We start from the raw sequence: 14,792 nt of genomic DNA, 5'->3' as shown, positions 1-14,792 counted from the left end.
GTGGAATTGAAAATAAAATAAAATAAGAGAAGTTGTAAGTTTAACTCTTCTTATAATAATTTTATGATAAAATAACTAAATAAATAAAATGAACAAAGAAAAACCTATCAATGAATTATTTTATTTTTTGTTTTCTGTAGATGGAATCTTTTACTCGTTGTACATATTTGTACATAAAGAATAAAGAGTTTAATTTAAACATAGAAATAATTATTAATTTTTACATTATTATGTAATCACAACTTAGTATGAATCACAAGTTACTTATTTTCACAAAGTATCATAAAAGTCCTGCCAATTTTTCTTATGTGTTTATGGTATAGAATTTGATGTTTTTTACTCCAATTATCACAACTAACTAAACTGAAAAAACAAGCACTTGTTTTTTATTAATGTAGTTCATGTGAGAACAACCACACCAAATAAAGAGTGAATGAATGGGCTTTTGTGGAAAGGTAGATGGGGCCTGATGCAGTGGACAACATGTTAACTAGGCTCATGAGCCCACAAAACGCAGCGTTTCTCTTTTCATTTTGATGAAGTTATAAAAGGTGAAAAAGTGAGAAGAAACTAGTGTTGTGTAGGTTAAGTGTTGCAGTACCAGCACACGTCACCTCTGCCAGCTTTTTTTTTTTTTTTTATAATCGGATTTTGGGGAGCGTGAGCGCGAAGATCGGAACACTCCCTCTGATTCCCTTCATTTCCACTGTTTCAACAAAACTACGCCTCTCAAACCGTTTCTTGGAGAATTCCGGTTCCAGGTACTCATTTCTTCCAAATCGTTCTCTGGCGAGGGTTTTTCCCACTGTCTCTTCTCCTGATATTAGATGCCTCCATTTATCTTTTTTTCTTTATTTTCTCTATTTTTTTTTTGCAATCTTGACCATGTTTCTGCATCTTACGGGCTTTTAGAACCTTTTCTTTTGGCGCGAGGCCTCGATTTATGAATTACACCTCAGGATTCCATTTCCGCATGCTGCCTAGACTAGATCCACGATCTTGAATTTCGCGAATGTGTTAAGATATTGAACCTTTCCTTATACCTTTCTCCTTTCATTTTAGTTCCGCATTTAGCAACAGTGACATAATTGTTTGTTTCCATGTTGTAATCTAGATTTTCGCCCATGGATGTGTTTTTGAAAACATAGACTCTACCGGTAAGGTAATGGGATTAAACATAGTATGAACTGTTCTTTTGGAATTTGGATAATTTCGTTTCGGTTCTTTTACTGATGGCACGTCCTGTACATTTCCACCAGGTTGTTGTTGTCATATGTGCCTGCGGTGCATTGTTTGTCTCCAGAACAATGTAGTGTTAACTTATTAACCGACATTGCTAGTGTATTCTTTCTTAGACATTGAGTTTGGTCTCATATTGTCTTGATGATGATGTGCTGTTAGAAAAGAATATGGATGTTCTATTTTTCCCTTTCACTGTGAAAATGGTGGATTACTAGTGTCTGTGCATCTGTGGGATGTGATATTATTGAGGATTCCTGATATTAAGATTTGCGAGAAATGTTATAAGTTGTGGTTGTGTTGCAGTTACACAGTTACAGAGAACACGTGGCTTATGTGTTTTTAAATGCTTGCTATCTAGTACTACATTGAGATGTATGCAGTATCTACCTATCTTTTGCTTACTTAAATGTGATGATATTTTAATAGTTCTGTCCATCAAGAGAGACTTCAAAATCCAACAAATCAAGAGGTTGGTTGTTTCATGCCAAGTGGAACTACCTTATTTCCTCGCTTCTTTGTAAGACCCTATAAGAGGTATGACAGGACAGAACTTATGGTATTAATGGATGATACTGAATTCTCTTGAGTATATTAGACCTTTGTTGATGTTTTTGGAAATAAAAAAGTTGTCATCAAAGTTGGCCTTTTTCAATGTTTTGTATGTTGTACTTGTTTTAAGACTGCATGCCAGATTATTTTGACAACTCAACAAGGTCAACAATAAAACTTGTTGAGTTGAGTATATTTTTATTCTATTGATTGTCATTTGATATGCTTTGGATTGGATTGATTGATTTCCTTGTTTTAGTGTTAGAATTACTAGTTTATATTTGACTGTTTCATGGTAAGTTCCGTAGCGGTGATTGGGAGTTGAGTAGCATGGGATGCTTAGTGGAATATCGAAGTGTTTGATTCTCTGCTGTTAACTACTAGCCTTCAAAGTTGGGTGCTTATCGATTGGCATTAGAGTTAGTTATCGACCTTTTTTGAAAGGGTTATGGAGGGTTTTGGCCAACGAGAAAGTTAAGTGTAATGTCATGAAGCAAAATTTAGTGAAAGTTTTTGAGACGTCCACTTTAAGGGTGGTGCTATGATGGGGACTTTGCCATCAAGGGTTGCCTAAGTCCTGCATTGAGTTGTCTGCTTGGTGGAGGTATTTGAATTTTTTTCTCTTTTTAATGACTAGCTTTTGTGGGTGGTTATCAAAGAGCTTGGCTGTTCACGAGGAAAGAAAAGAGAAAGACATGGATGTGAGAAGAAATCAAGTGATGTTGAAAAATGTGCGTTGTTTGGTTTGGTGGAAATGAAAAAACAAACATTTTGGCGAACTAACAGGTTAAATAGAACAGGCCAAGGCTTAAAAAAAGAATTGTAACAAACTAATAGGCCCAGGCTTTGGTTTGGCAATGCCTTTACTTGATCTGACTATTTCTATCTCTATGACCACAGGGATTTGCATTATATCTTTTTCATAGGTTAAATATTTAGTATTCATGTCAGAACTCGTAATCCATTTTGTCCTCGTTTTTTTCATGATTGGTCCACATTCACAATTCATGATGTTCTTTTATATTTCAAGTCTTTGGCATTATTAGAGAGTAGTCATACATGCTTGCGTTGATAGATGATATTTTCTTAAAAATAATTTCCATCCACATAGCCTTTTTGGACCTTTTTGCTGAATGATTAGCATCTAGTAAACAATCATTACTTGGTTATGCATAGTCTGATACTATAGTTAGGAAATCTTAATCGGTTTGCGATCTCTGAAAAGGAAACCCTATTCTTATGTGAAGGAGCATTAGATGTATTATGTGTATTGTTACTTACTCATTTTAAATGACATTTTGAAATAGTTCTCAAGTGTCGCAAATGAAGGATATTTAGAATGATAATATAAAGAAGAGTGTTATAAAGTATCCAGTAATTTTGTATCTATAAGATTTACATTGCAATCTGCATAAACTTTCTGTAGGGGTTATTCATATAGTTTTTGTTAGCTTGAGAAACAAGCAAATGGGTTTAGAAGAGATGAAAAAAAGTAGATTCTCTTTCATGGTAGTTAAAGTTGGGATTTAAATCATCAAATCCCACGGCTTTACCTTTTTAACTGCACCCCGCAGTTCAAATCATAGATAAATTCTTCACTGAGGTAAATCCCTCTGACATCCTGATTTAAATGCCATAACAAGTAAAATCCATAAATTTTATTATTTTGCCTATGGCTAATTTTCTCCCAACCCGATTTCTTCTTGTTTGTGACACACCCAACACTGTGTGCTCATTTGTTTGATTTGGTGAAACCCTAGTCATCATATGAAGTTCACTCTCCACTCTTCCGGTCTCTGTTCTTCCTCTGTTTGCTTCCTCTGTTATCTGAGTTGTTGCTGTTCTGGGCTTGTCTTCCACCATTATTAATATGTTTGAACCTCTATTTGGATTATGAAGTTGATGGAATTGAAAATAGGTATGTATTGGTGGATCCTTGTGATTATAATGTGATAAGTTTTCTGGACCAGACATCTAGATTCTAATAGTAGAGTATTTCTGTTTTCGTTGTGTTTAATATGTTCTGCCTTGCAAGGTTTTGATGTGTACTTGACCTTTATGTGTTTTGGAATTTTTTTGTTAAGCTTCTTGCCACTTAATGGGTTATTACTTATGAATTTAATGCTGTAGAATATGGAATAATAATTTTGTAAAATCCATTGATTCAAAATGCGATTTTTACCACTCTTCCCGATTTAAGGTGAAATTGCTATTTTAACTATGTTATTTTCTATCATTCATTTTCTAATGAATGATGTATCTACCAATGACAGTTTTCTCTATTAATTTCTATAGAGCTTTTTTTATGCATTTTATATTGTTCTTCATTTGGTGTATCCAAAAAAAAAATGGCAACTTGGATCTATAAAATCAGGATGTGACTGAACTGAAGGAAATTTGGGTCATAAAGGTTGCAGTGTCTATCCTCGACGGAAATGAATATAGTAGATCAAGACTGATGTCTGGCAGCGTGGATACATGAATCAAAATGAGAAAGATTGAGTGAAAGCAATGACATAGCTTTCTATTGTATGTGTTGTTTAAGATTCCATTTCCGTATGACTGTCTGTTATCAAGACTGATGTCTGGCATACATGAATCAAGATGATAAGGATTGAGTGAAAGCAATAACATAGCTTTCTGTTGTACGTGTTGTTTAAGATTCCGTTTCCATAAGACCGAATGTTATCAAGACTGATGTCTGGCAGTGTGAATACATGAATCAAGTTGAGAAAGATTGAGTGAAGGCAATCATATAGCTTTTAATTGTATGTTTTGTTTAAGATTCCATTTCCATAGGACGATCTGATGATATGTGATAGGGAATGATATAAGATCGGTTGGTTTTACACACCTTTGGTTGTCTTTTGTAGTGGTGCTGCTTGTTACACAATTTTGCAAGCTAGTGATTGTACTCATTAGGTGTTATTTCACATTACCTCGTAGTTATCATTTTATTTCATTTTTCTGTAAAATGAAGCTTTGCTTGCTGTTTTGTCTTAGTTGTGTATTGTGCTTCAAGTTAGAATGTGGTGAGGAGCTTATGATAGAACGTTCTGTGTTTTTATGCCCTCTATTACATTCACTAGATGAATCACATGATTAGTGCTAGTTGTGGTGAGCAAGGACGACCTAAATTTCTGCTTCTACTTGTTATTTAAACATCCTTTATTTAATCTGGACTCAATACTATCCTACCATTTGTGACTTAGATGTAACTGCCAAAGTTGTCGAGAATGGTTGAATCATTATGATCATTTTACCTGTGTTTGTTGCTAAAGACATTTTTAGGTTTTATAAAAATTTCTACGATGTCATAAATGGTATAATGTGAAATATGTACTTCAGACATTTGACGATTGTATTTGGAATGACTGACATTTTAATTTATTATTCTACAATTTCTCTCCATTCTAAAAGACCTATAGTGATGTCTTTCCTTGATTAGTTTCAGGTTCAGTTTGTAAATGGCTAAAGTTGGTAAGTTGCGGAACAAGTCTCAAGGTCGGAAGTCATCACCATGTCTTTTGTCTTGTGCAAGAAAAAATATGAAAGATGTTAATGTAAAGAAGTGCTCTTCTAAAGCATCGGAGAAGAAAGATTGGGAAGATGCAACCTGCTCTGTATGTATGGAGGTCCCTCACAATGCCATTCTCCTGCTTTGTTCGTCTTATGACAAGGGTTGTCGCCCTTATATGTGTGCTACAAGTCATCGCTATTCAAACTGTTTTGAACAATATAAAAAAGCATATACTAAAGCAACATCTGTTCAAAGTTTGCAGTTAGAAGCAAACAATTCAAATCTTGATTTAAGCGCAGGTGAATCTAAAGACAACACTGAAGTTCCTGAGCTTCTTTGCCCCCTTTGTCGCCGACAGGTGAAAGGTTGGACAGTGGTTGAAGCCGCAAGGAAGTCTCTGAATGCCAAGAAAAGAAGTTGCATGCAGGATGACTGCTCTTTTGTGGGGAATTACAAGGAGCTTAGGAAACATGTTAAGTCTAAGCATCCATTTGCACGACCCCGAGAAGTGGACCCAATAAAAGAAGAAAAATGGAAGAGGTTTGAGTGTGAAAGAGAACGAAATGATGTTATTAGCACAATTTTATCTTCAACACCAGGGGCTATGGTACTGGGGGATTATGTGCTGGAGCCAAATGACCATGCCTTTTATAGTGATGAGTATGACTCAGACGATGAATATCTAGAGGATGATTTTTTCTCAGTTAGGTCCATTGGCTTGGGGAGAACTGGCCACTTTTTGCCGAACATTAGATATAATCAGGATCGTGCTGGAGATTCTTTCGATGTTGATCGCTTTGGTTTTCAGAGTGTGGCATCTGCAGGTTCTGCTGCTGTGTCTGGACGTAGACTCCACAGGATACTGATAGGAAGGTCTAGAAGACGACGGAGACATAGGATAGCAACTGCGAGAAGGTAAGTTCAAAGGCAAACTTGTAGGGAAAGAGCTGCACTTCTGCAAATAGTATGCAAGTGATCTTGGCATGGCTGGTTTTGTTGCTATGCCAGAGCTATCTATAATTTAATTGGCAGAGTATAGCAGTTCATCTCATCTATAGATTGATATGGCACCGTGACATTCCCTGCTTTATATATTTTTTAAAATAGACTGTACAAAAGGCAATTATAGAGTGCTCATTGCCTCTCTGAATTCTAGGTGTAGGAGATTCAGCCATTATGATTGTTAGGTCCCATAGGTTGGATTGGTTTTTATGCGGTCAGGCAAAGAAGATCTCCAAATAATTTCATTTTGAACTGATGCTTTATTCTTCCAATTGTGATTTGCTTTCTGTACAGGATGAATTTCTGTATAATAAATCGTCTTTGATAGTGTTAGGGATATAGAATGTCATTCTGCATGTCCTTGGACCCACTATTGTGTGCAGTGATTCAGACGAGGCTGCATAGAAATTATGGTTTTCTTTTACCTGTTATTTCACGGTCGTCATCGGTATGAAATGACCACTACCGAAAAATGGTAAGCCCTTGGTGGACCTCTTCACTGATTAGTGATTAGGACCCAGTACAAAAGTTTATGTTTTCTATATGCATCAGAAAGTGGATATCACTTCATGCGCCAAATAGTTATTTTGTAGGATATAGTATTTTTACACATATTTAACGGGTCATTGGAAAGTTTGAGTCTAGTCTAGTGATTGTTAAACCTTTTAATTTGGGTTTATTCTATAATAACAATAAAATTTAACTATTAAGATAATTTATTTTAAGATGATAAATACTTTTCATAGGCTAAAATGTCCTTGACATCTTTGGAACTGGGTCTACATGCTTTCAGTCTATTTAAATTTTAAAGGGCACTGAACCATATTGTGTATATATTACACACTGAGAGTTTATAAAATAAGGACACTATTTTATCTCTTCTATTTTTAACTATGCTATTATTTGGGTAAAGATTTTAAAGTTTAAAGGGTCAAAATTAGAAAAGAAGCTTCTTTTTTTTTTTTTTTGTTTCTTATTTTGTAGACCTAACGCAATGGAGATAGGAATGAAATTGGGAAATGGAAGGAGACTAAGTTTTGGACAATTATCTTAAATGACAAACGTCATCTCATTTTTTATCATTTTTTTTCTCACAATAGTCCATTAGGTTTTTCTCTGGTAAAAAGTTCGTTCTCATTGAACATTTTTATAAGGTATAAATATATATTTGGTATCCAAATTTTTTCAGAAAGTTCAATTTGATACCCAAATTTTTGGTTTGTTCAATTTAGTATCCAAATTTTCTAAAGAGATTCAATTTGGTCCTTTCTGTTAAGTTGGAGTTAACACCATGTGTCAAGCCATGAATTTTTTTATTTTTTTTTATTTTTTTTCAAAAAAAAATTATTTTTTTTCAAAAAATTTAAAAAACTGCCACGTATCATCGTGTCACGTGGCAGCTTACAATCATAACACGTGACAGTGTAATAGTTGTTTTCAATTTAGTACCCCAATTTAAATTTTTGGTTCAATTTAGTATCCCAATTTTTTAAAATATCCAATTTCGTCATCTTCCATTTGAGACCAAATTAGTAGATAAGCTTAATTACAACCAATATATACATGTTACTAATTTGGTCTCAAATAGGAAATGACGAAATTGGATCATTTTAAAAAATTTGGGTACTAAATTGGACCAAAAATTTAAATTAGGGTACTAAATTGAAAACAACTATTACACTGCCATAAACCGATACGTGACAGTTTTTGAAATTTTTTTTAAAAAAATTATGTTTTTTGAAAAAAAATTAAAAAAAAATTAAAATTTCATGGCTTGACACGTGTCCTGTACGGACAGGGTGTTAACTCCAACTTAATGGAGATGATCAAATTAAATCTCTTCAGAAAATTAGGGTACCAAATTAAACTTTCCAAAAAAGTTTGGATACCAAATGTGTATTTATACCTTTTTATAACTATATTAGTCTTTTTCTCATTAATTTCCTTTTTGACATAAGGCAGAGTCTAGAATACTGTTACTAGTTAGCTTTTTATTATTTATGGCCTAGTCATTTCTTATGTATGAATTATTAGATGATTATAAAATGACACTCGAAAGATGATTGAATATTTATCTCATGTTTATTTTTTATTAGGAACTTTTTTTTTCTAATAAATAAATAAATGTTAAAATAATATAATCATCTAATGTGCTTGAAATTTTTTTAGTATGTAATTGTTCTCGGTCAATAAGTTATTTAAGTGAAGGACTATATTTTATTATCCTATATTAAGTGAGGCACAAAGAAGAAATAAAAGGTGAGTTGTGTATTATTTTTTGTATAATTTTTTAAAATTTACTAAATAATCTTTTTTTTATCATCCAATGAGATGTACATTATATCAAGTCATTCATTCAATACAAGTAATAATGGTTGTTTCCGTGACTTTTAAGCAAATTCATGGTACATAAGAAATATTACCCATTCCAAAACAAACAAAAGATTGATAATGAAAAAATAAGGGTTGCCTTTGTAACTTATAATTAAATTCGTGGTACATTACATCCCATTGGATGATAACAAAAAGATTGATTAATAACTTTTAAAACTTTGTACCAAGAATTATACGTTGTTCCACATTTGTTTATTATGCCCAATTTTTTTGTCTATCTGATTTGACCAAGAATATTGATTAGCAAAGTTTAAAAGATTGTACAAAGTAATAGGCAGTTCCTCACTAATTTTTTTATTGTGCCCATCTTTATATATTGAGATATGATTTTGCCTATTTTTTTCATCAAGCAACTTATTTTTTTATTATTCCATCTTATTTAAGAATCTGGTTTGGCCTATTTTTTTTCAAGTCATTCCATCACCCTTCTCCGTCCATTCATACTAGGTGGGTTCCAACCCATCACCCTTCTCCGTCCATTCATACTACCCTTCTCCATCCATTCATACTAGGTGGGTTGTTGCCAGTGGAAATCGAACCCTCAACCTGACCTTTAACACCTCTGGCTCACCAGCAGATGCTACCAGACGCTGCTCCCCACTCATTTATTTATTATGCTCAACTCTGTTGTCTATCTGGTTTGACTTATTTTTTTCTTCAAGGCAGCTACCTAGTGTAAGTTATAAGGGTTGATTTTTGTGACTTGTAATCAAGTTTGTGTACATAAGAAGTACATCTTTTGGATGATAAGTAAAATATTGATTAGCAAAGTTTAAAAAATTGTACAAAGCTAGCTCTTCACATATTTTTTATTATATCCATTTTATTTACCTATCAAGTTTGGCCTATTTTTTTTTTTTTTAAATCATTGATTCAATGTAAGTAACAATGGATGTTTTTGTGACTTCTAAGAAAATTTATGATACATAAGAAATATTTCTCATTGAATAACAAACAAAAGATTGATTAGTATATTTAAAAAAAAATTGTACAAAGAGTAATATCTATGAAGTTCCCTTCTTAGATTGAGATATGATTTTGCCTATTTTTTTCATCAAGCCAACACCTAGTGAAAAAATAAGGGTTGTTTTTGTAACTTATAATCAAATTCGTGTACATAAGAGGTAGATTCCATTGGATGATAAAAAAAAATTGATTAATAACTTTTAAAACTTTATACGAAAAAAAAAGTTGCTCCCCACTTATTTGTTTATTATGCCCAATTTTTTGTCTATCTGATTTGACCTATTTTTTTCTTCAAGGCAGCCCCTAGTGCAAGTTATACGGGTTTATTTGGATGACTTGTAATCAAGTTTGTGTACATAAGAATTGCGGATGATAGAAAAAATATTGATTAGCAAAGTTTAAAAAATTGTACAAAGTAATACGCAACTCCCCAATTATTTTTTTATTATTCCCATCTTATTTAACAATTTGCTTGGCCTATTTTTTTTTTTCAAATCATTCATTCAATGCAAGCAATAAGAGTTGTTTTTGGGACTTCTAAGCAAATTTATGGTAAATATGAAATATTTTCCATTGAATAACAAACAAAAGATTGATTAGTATATTTTTAAAAATTGTACGAAGAGTACTATGTATACAGTTCCTTTCTTAGATTGAGATATGATTTAGCCTATTTTTTTCATGCCAGCCACCTAATTAAAAAATAATGGTTGTTTTTGTAACTTAAAATCAAATTCATGATACACAAGAGGTACATCCCATTGGATGATAAAAAAAATTTGATTAATAACTTTTAAAACTTTGTACGAAAAAAAAAGGTGCTTCCCACTTATTTGTTTATTATGCCCATTTTATTTACCTATCTAGTTTGGCCTATTTTTGTTCTAAATCATTCATTCAATGTAAGTAACAAGGGATGTTTTTGTGACTTCTAAGCAAATTTATGGTACATAAGAAATATTTCCCTTTGAATAACAAACAAAAGATTGATTAGTATATTTAAAAAAATAGTACGGGTAATATGTATGCAGTTCCCTTCTTAGATTGAGATATGATTTTGCTTATATTTTTCATCAAGCCAGCCACCTAGTGAAAAAATAATGGTTGTTTTTGTAACTTATAATCAAATTCGTGTATAATAGAATTACATTCCAGTGGATGATAAAAAAAAGATGATTAATAACTTTTAAAACTTTGTACGAAAAATAAGATGTTGCTCCCCACTTATTTGTTTATTATGTCTAATTTTTTTGTCTATCTAGTTTGACTTATTTTTTTTCTTCAAGCCAGCCACCTAGTACAAGTTATACGGGTTAATTTTTGTAACTTATAATCAAGTTTGTGTACATATGAAGTACATCCTTTGGATGATAGAAAAAATATTGATTAGCAAAGTTTAAAAAATTGTTCAAAGTAATACGCAACTCCTCACTTATTTTTTTATTATTCCCATCTTATTTAATAATCTGGTTTGGCCAATTGTAATTTTTTTTGAAGTCATTCATTCAACGCAAGCAATAAGGGTTGTTTTTGGGACTTCTAAACAAATTTATGGTAGATAAGAAATATTTTCAATTGAATAATCAAATTCGTGTACATAAGAGGTACATTCCATTGGATGATAAAAAAAAGATTGATTAAAAACTTTTAAAACTTTGTATGAAAAAAAAGAAGGTGCTCCCTAATTATTTGTTTATTATGTCCAATTTTGTTGTCTATCTGGTTTGGTCTATTTTTTTCTTCAAGGCAGCCCCTAGTGCAAGTTATACGGGTTGATTTTTGTGACTTGTAATCAAGTTTGTCTACATGAGAAGTACATCCTTTGGATGATAGAAAAAATATTGATTAGCAAAGTTTAAAAGATTGTACAAAGTAATACGTAACTCCCCAATTATTTTTTTATTATTCCCATCTTATTTAAATATCTGGTTTGACCTTTTTTTTTTAAGTCATTCATTTAATGCAAACAATAAGGTTGTTTTGGGACCTCTAAGCAAATTTATGATAAATAAGAAATATTTTTCATTGAATAACAAACAAAAGATTTATTAGTATATTTTAAAAAAATTGTACAAAGAGTACTATGTATACAGTTCCTTTCTTAGATTGAGATACGATTTAGCCTACTTTTTTCATTAAGCCAGATAGCTAATGAAAAAATTAGGGTTGCTTTTGTAACTTATAATCAAATTCGTGTTACATAAGAGATACATCCTATTGGATGATAACAAAAAGATTGATTAATAACCTTTAAAACTTGTTACGAAGAATAAGACGCTTCTCCACACTTGGATGATAAAAAAAATATGGCTTAAATACCTTTATGGTCCTTATTTTCGTAGTGTTTGTTGCAGATGGTCCTCATTTTGACAGAATCCTTACAATGGTCCTCATTTTTACCGAATGTTTAAAATGGTCCTCATTTTCGCAATTCGTGTTTTATTTGGTCCTTTTCTGTAACGTCGTTTAAATCATTAACGGAGCATTGTACAGGTGACACAATTTGTATTAGGGCGTGTTACGTGTACTATCAGGTGTGGTAATTAGATATTTGGGGATAAATAAGTGAGCTAGGTTTTGGTAAGGAATGTTTGGGCAATTGATGAGTTTTGGCAATCTTGTTCCTCCATTCCCAATTGGTGTTGCTGCAATCTTCTTCTTCCTGCAATCCCATTATATAGGTATGTTACGGTCCCAATCTTCTTCCTTTACCTCTGGTTGTAATCGTTGGAGACAGACAATCGTGTTGTATCACTTCATGCACTGTTGGTGGTTCAACGAGAAATGGATTAACCCCGATTTGTAGCTGCGGAGAGATGACAGCTTTGAGGATGACAAGAACTCCAAAGAATATTGGTAGAAAATTTTGGGTACAATCTATTTTATTTTTGTGTTAATAATAAATTAGTTTTAATTTTTGGTTTATTGATTTATGGTGGTTCCAATAATGTGGGCTGCAACTTTTTCAAATGGTGGTGTTGATGAAAAGGATGTATCATCATGATACAAATGAGGCAGATTAATGATTTGGAGAAGTCAATCAAGGTTGCTGAAAAAAGGCTGCAATTAGTAATAGGGTTCACTTGTGTTGTTATTGGATTATTCGTACTATTATTATGTGTAATCTTTTAAAGTCCAATCTGTTTTGTACTATTGTTAAATGAAGAAGTGAATTAGTTTGATTATGTTAATATTAGTCCCAACATGTTCAAAATGACATCTTAATCTGAACATTGAAGTAAATGATATTGATCTAAGTTTGGAAAAAAATTAAATTGATCTAAGTCTGGAAGAAGTTAAATTCATAACATTAATTCATCCTCATCAAAATGCACTACATCAATGTTTGACAAAAGTGAAATTGAACGAAGTTTAAGGAAAGTCAAAATGCAGTACATCAATAATGAATCCTACATCAGAAATTCCAAAAAATAACTAAGACGTTTGTAGCTGCTATCATGACCTCCTCCTAATCTGTAATTTCATCCTAAACTGCTGAGATGGTTCTTCTGGTGTTGGTAGTGGTGCTGCTTGACTTTTCACTTATTCCTTGGTGGTTGAGTTGTTTGAGTTTCAGCAGTTGGTGCATTCTCAGCAGTTTGGGCATCTGGTGCAGTCTCAGCAGGTGTTGCAGTCTGCTCATCCACAGGCTTATATGGGCAATTGTTCCTGTTATGTCCAATCTGACGGCATATGCTTAACTGAAAAATTAAAATGAAGAGCACAACTATAATCCAATGATGAAATGACAAGTATTAGTTGCTTTCTCTGCAAATCCGAGCTCAAGAAAGATGAAGATGAAGAAAATTTCCTAATTACAAAATTTCCCCTAAATTAAAAAATTAACGTTAATTAGTCATATGTATAGTACACGTAACACACCCTAATACAAATCGTGTCACATGTACTATGCTCCGTTCATGATTTAAACGACGTTACAGAAAAAAAACAAATAAAACACGAATTGTGAAAATGATGACCATTTTAAACATTCGGTAAAAATGAGGACCATTTTAAACATTCTGTCAAAATGAGGACCATCTATAACAAACATTACGAAAATGAGGACCAAGAATGTACAAAGTAATACGCAACTATTCACTTATTTTTTTATTATGCCCATTTTATTTACCTATCTACTTTTGCCTATTTTTTTTTTTAAATCATTCATTCAATGCAAGCAATAAGGGTTGTTTTTGGAACTTCAAAGAAAATTTATGGTAGATAAGAATTACTTCCCATTGAATAACAAACAAAAGATTGATTAGTATGTTTAAAAAAATTGTACAAAGTGTACTATGTATACAGTTCCTTTCTTATATTGAGTTATGATTTAGCCCTTTTTTTTTTTCATTAAGTCAGCCACCTAATGAAAAAATAAGGGTTGTTTTTGTAACTTATAGTCAAATTCGTGGTACATAAGAATAAGACGCTGCTCCCCACTTATTTATTTATTATGCCCAACATTTTTGTCTATCGGGTTTGGCCAATTTTTTTCTTCAAGGCAGTCACCTAGTGGAAGTTATAAGGGTTGATTTTTGTGACTTGTAATCAAGTTTGTGTACATAAGAAGTACATCCTTTGGATGATAAAAAAAATATTGATTAGCAAAGTTTACAAAATTATACAAAGTAATACGCAACATTTTACTTATATTTTTATTATGTATCTAGTTTGGCCTTTTTTTTTAAAATCATTCATTCAATGCAAGTAACAAGGGTTGTTTTTGTGACTTCTAAGCAAATTTATGCTACAAAAGAAATATTTCTCATTGAATAACAAACAAAAGATTGATTAGTATATTTAAAAAAATTGTACAAAGAGTAATATGTATGCAGTTCCCTTCTTAGATTGAGATATGATTTTTTGCCTATTTTTTTCATCAAGTCAGCCACCTAGTGAAATAATAAGAGTTGTTTTTGTAACTTATAATCAAATTTGTGTACATAAGAGGTACATTCCATTGGATGATAAAAAAAAGATTGATTAATAACTTTTAAAATTTTGTACGAAAAATAAGATGTTGCTCCCCACTTATTTGTTTCTTATGCCCAATTTTTTTGTCTATCTGCTTTTGCCTATTGTTTTTCTTCAAGGCAGTCACCTCGTGCAGGTTATA

General features: G+C 32.2%; 1 protein-coding gene across 5 annotated transcripts; it reads left to right on the top strand.

The window, feature by feature from the left end:
• The first annotated feature begins 580 nt into the window (after positions 1 to 580).
• LOC114164048 lies at positions 581 to 6,669 on the top strand. Of its 5 annotated transcripts, none has more exons than XM_028048520.1 (3): positions 581 to 761; positions 1,669 to 1,776; positions 5,246 to 6,669. In XM_028048520.1, exon 3 carries the CDS (start codon positions 5,259 to 5,261, stop codon positions 6,228 to 6,230), a length of 972 nt encoding a protein of 323 aa, XP_027904321.1. In that variant the 5' UTR covers positions 581 to 761; positions 1,669 to 1,776; positions 5,246 to 5,258; the 3' UTR covers positions 6,231 to 6,669. The 5 variants fall into 5 exon arrangements, with proteins under 5 accessions (XP_027904321.1, XP_027904322.1, XP_027904323.1 ...); XM_028048521.1 differs by having other exon boundaries at positions 5,240 to 6,669; XM_028048522.1 differs by lacking the exon at positions 1,669 to 1,776 and adding an exon at positions 913 to 1,162.
• The last annotated feature ends 8,123 nt before the right edge of the window (positions 6,670 to 14,792 follow it).

Source organism: Vigna unguiculata, chromosome 9, assembly GCF_004118075.2.
Source record: "Vigna unguiculata cultivar IT97K-499-35 chromosome 9, ASM411807v1, whole genome shotgun sequence".
Classification (NCBI taxonomy): Eukaryota; Viridiplantae; Streptophyta; class Magnoliopsida; order Fabales; family Fabaceae; genus Vigna; species Vigna unguiculata.
This window is presented reverse-complemented; position numbering and strand designations above follow the sequence as displayed.

Coding starts and splice junctions, on each gene's coding strand:
- LOC114164048 (XM_028048520.1), top strand. CDS start 5,259: ATGGCTAAAGTTGGTAAGTTGCGGAACAAGTCTCAAGGTCGGAAGTCA.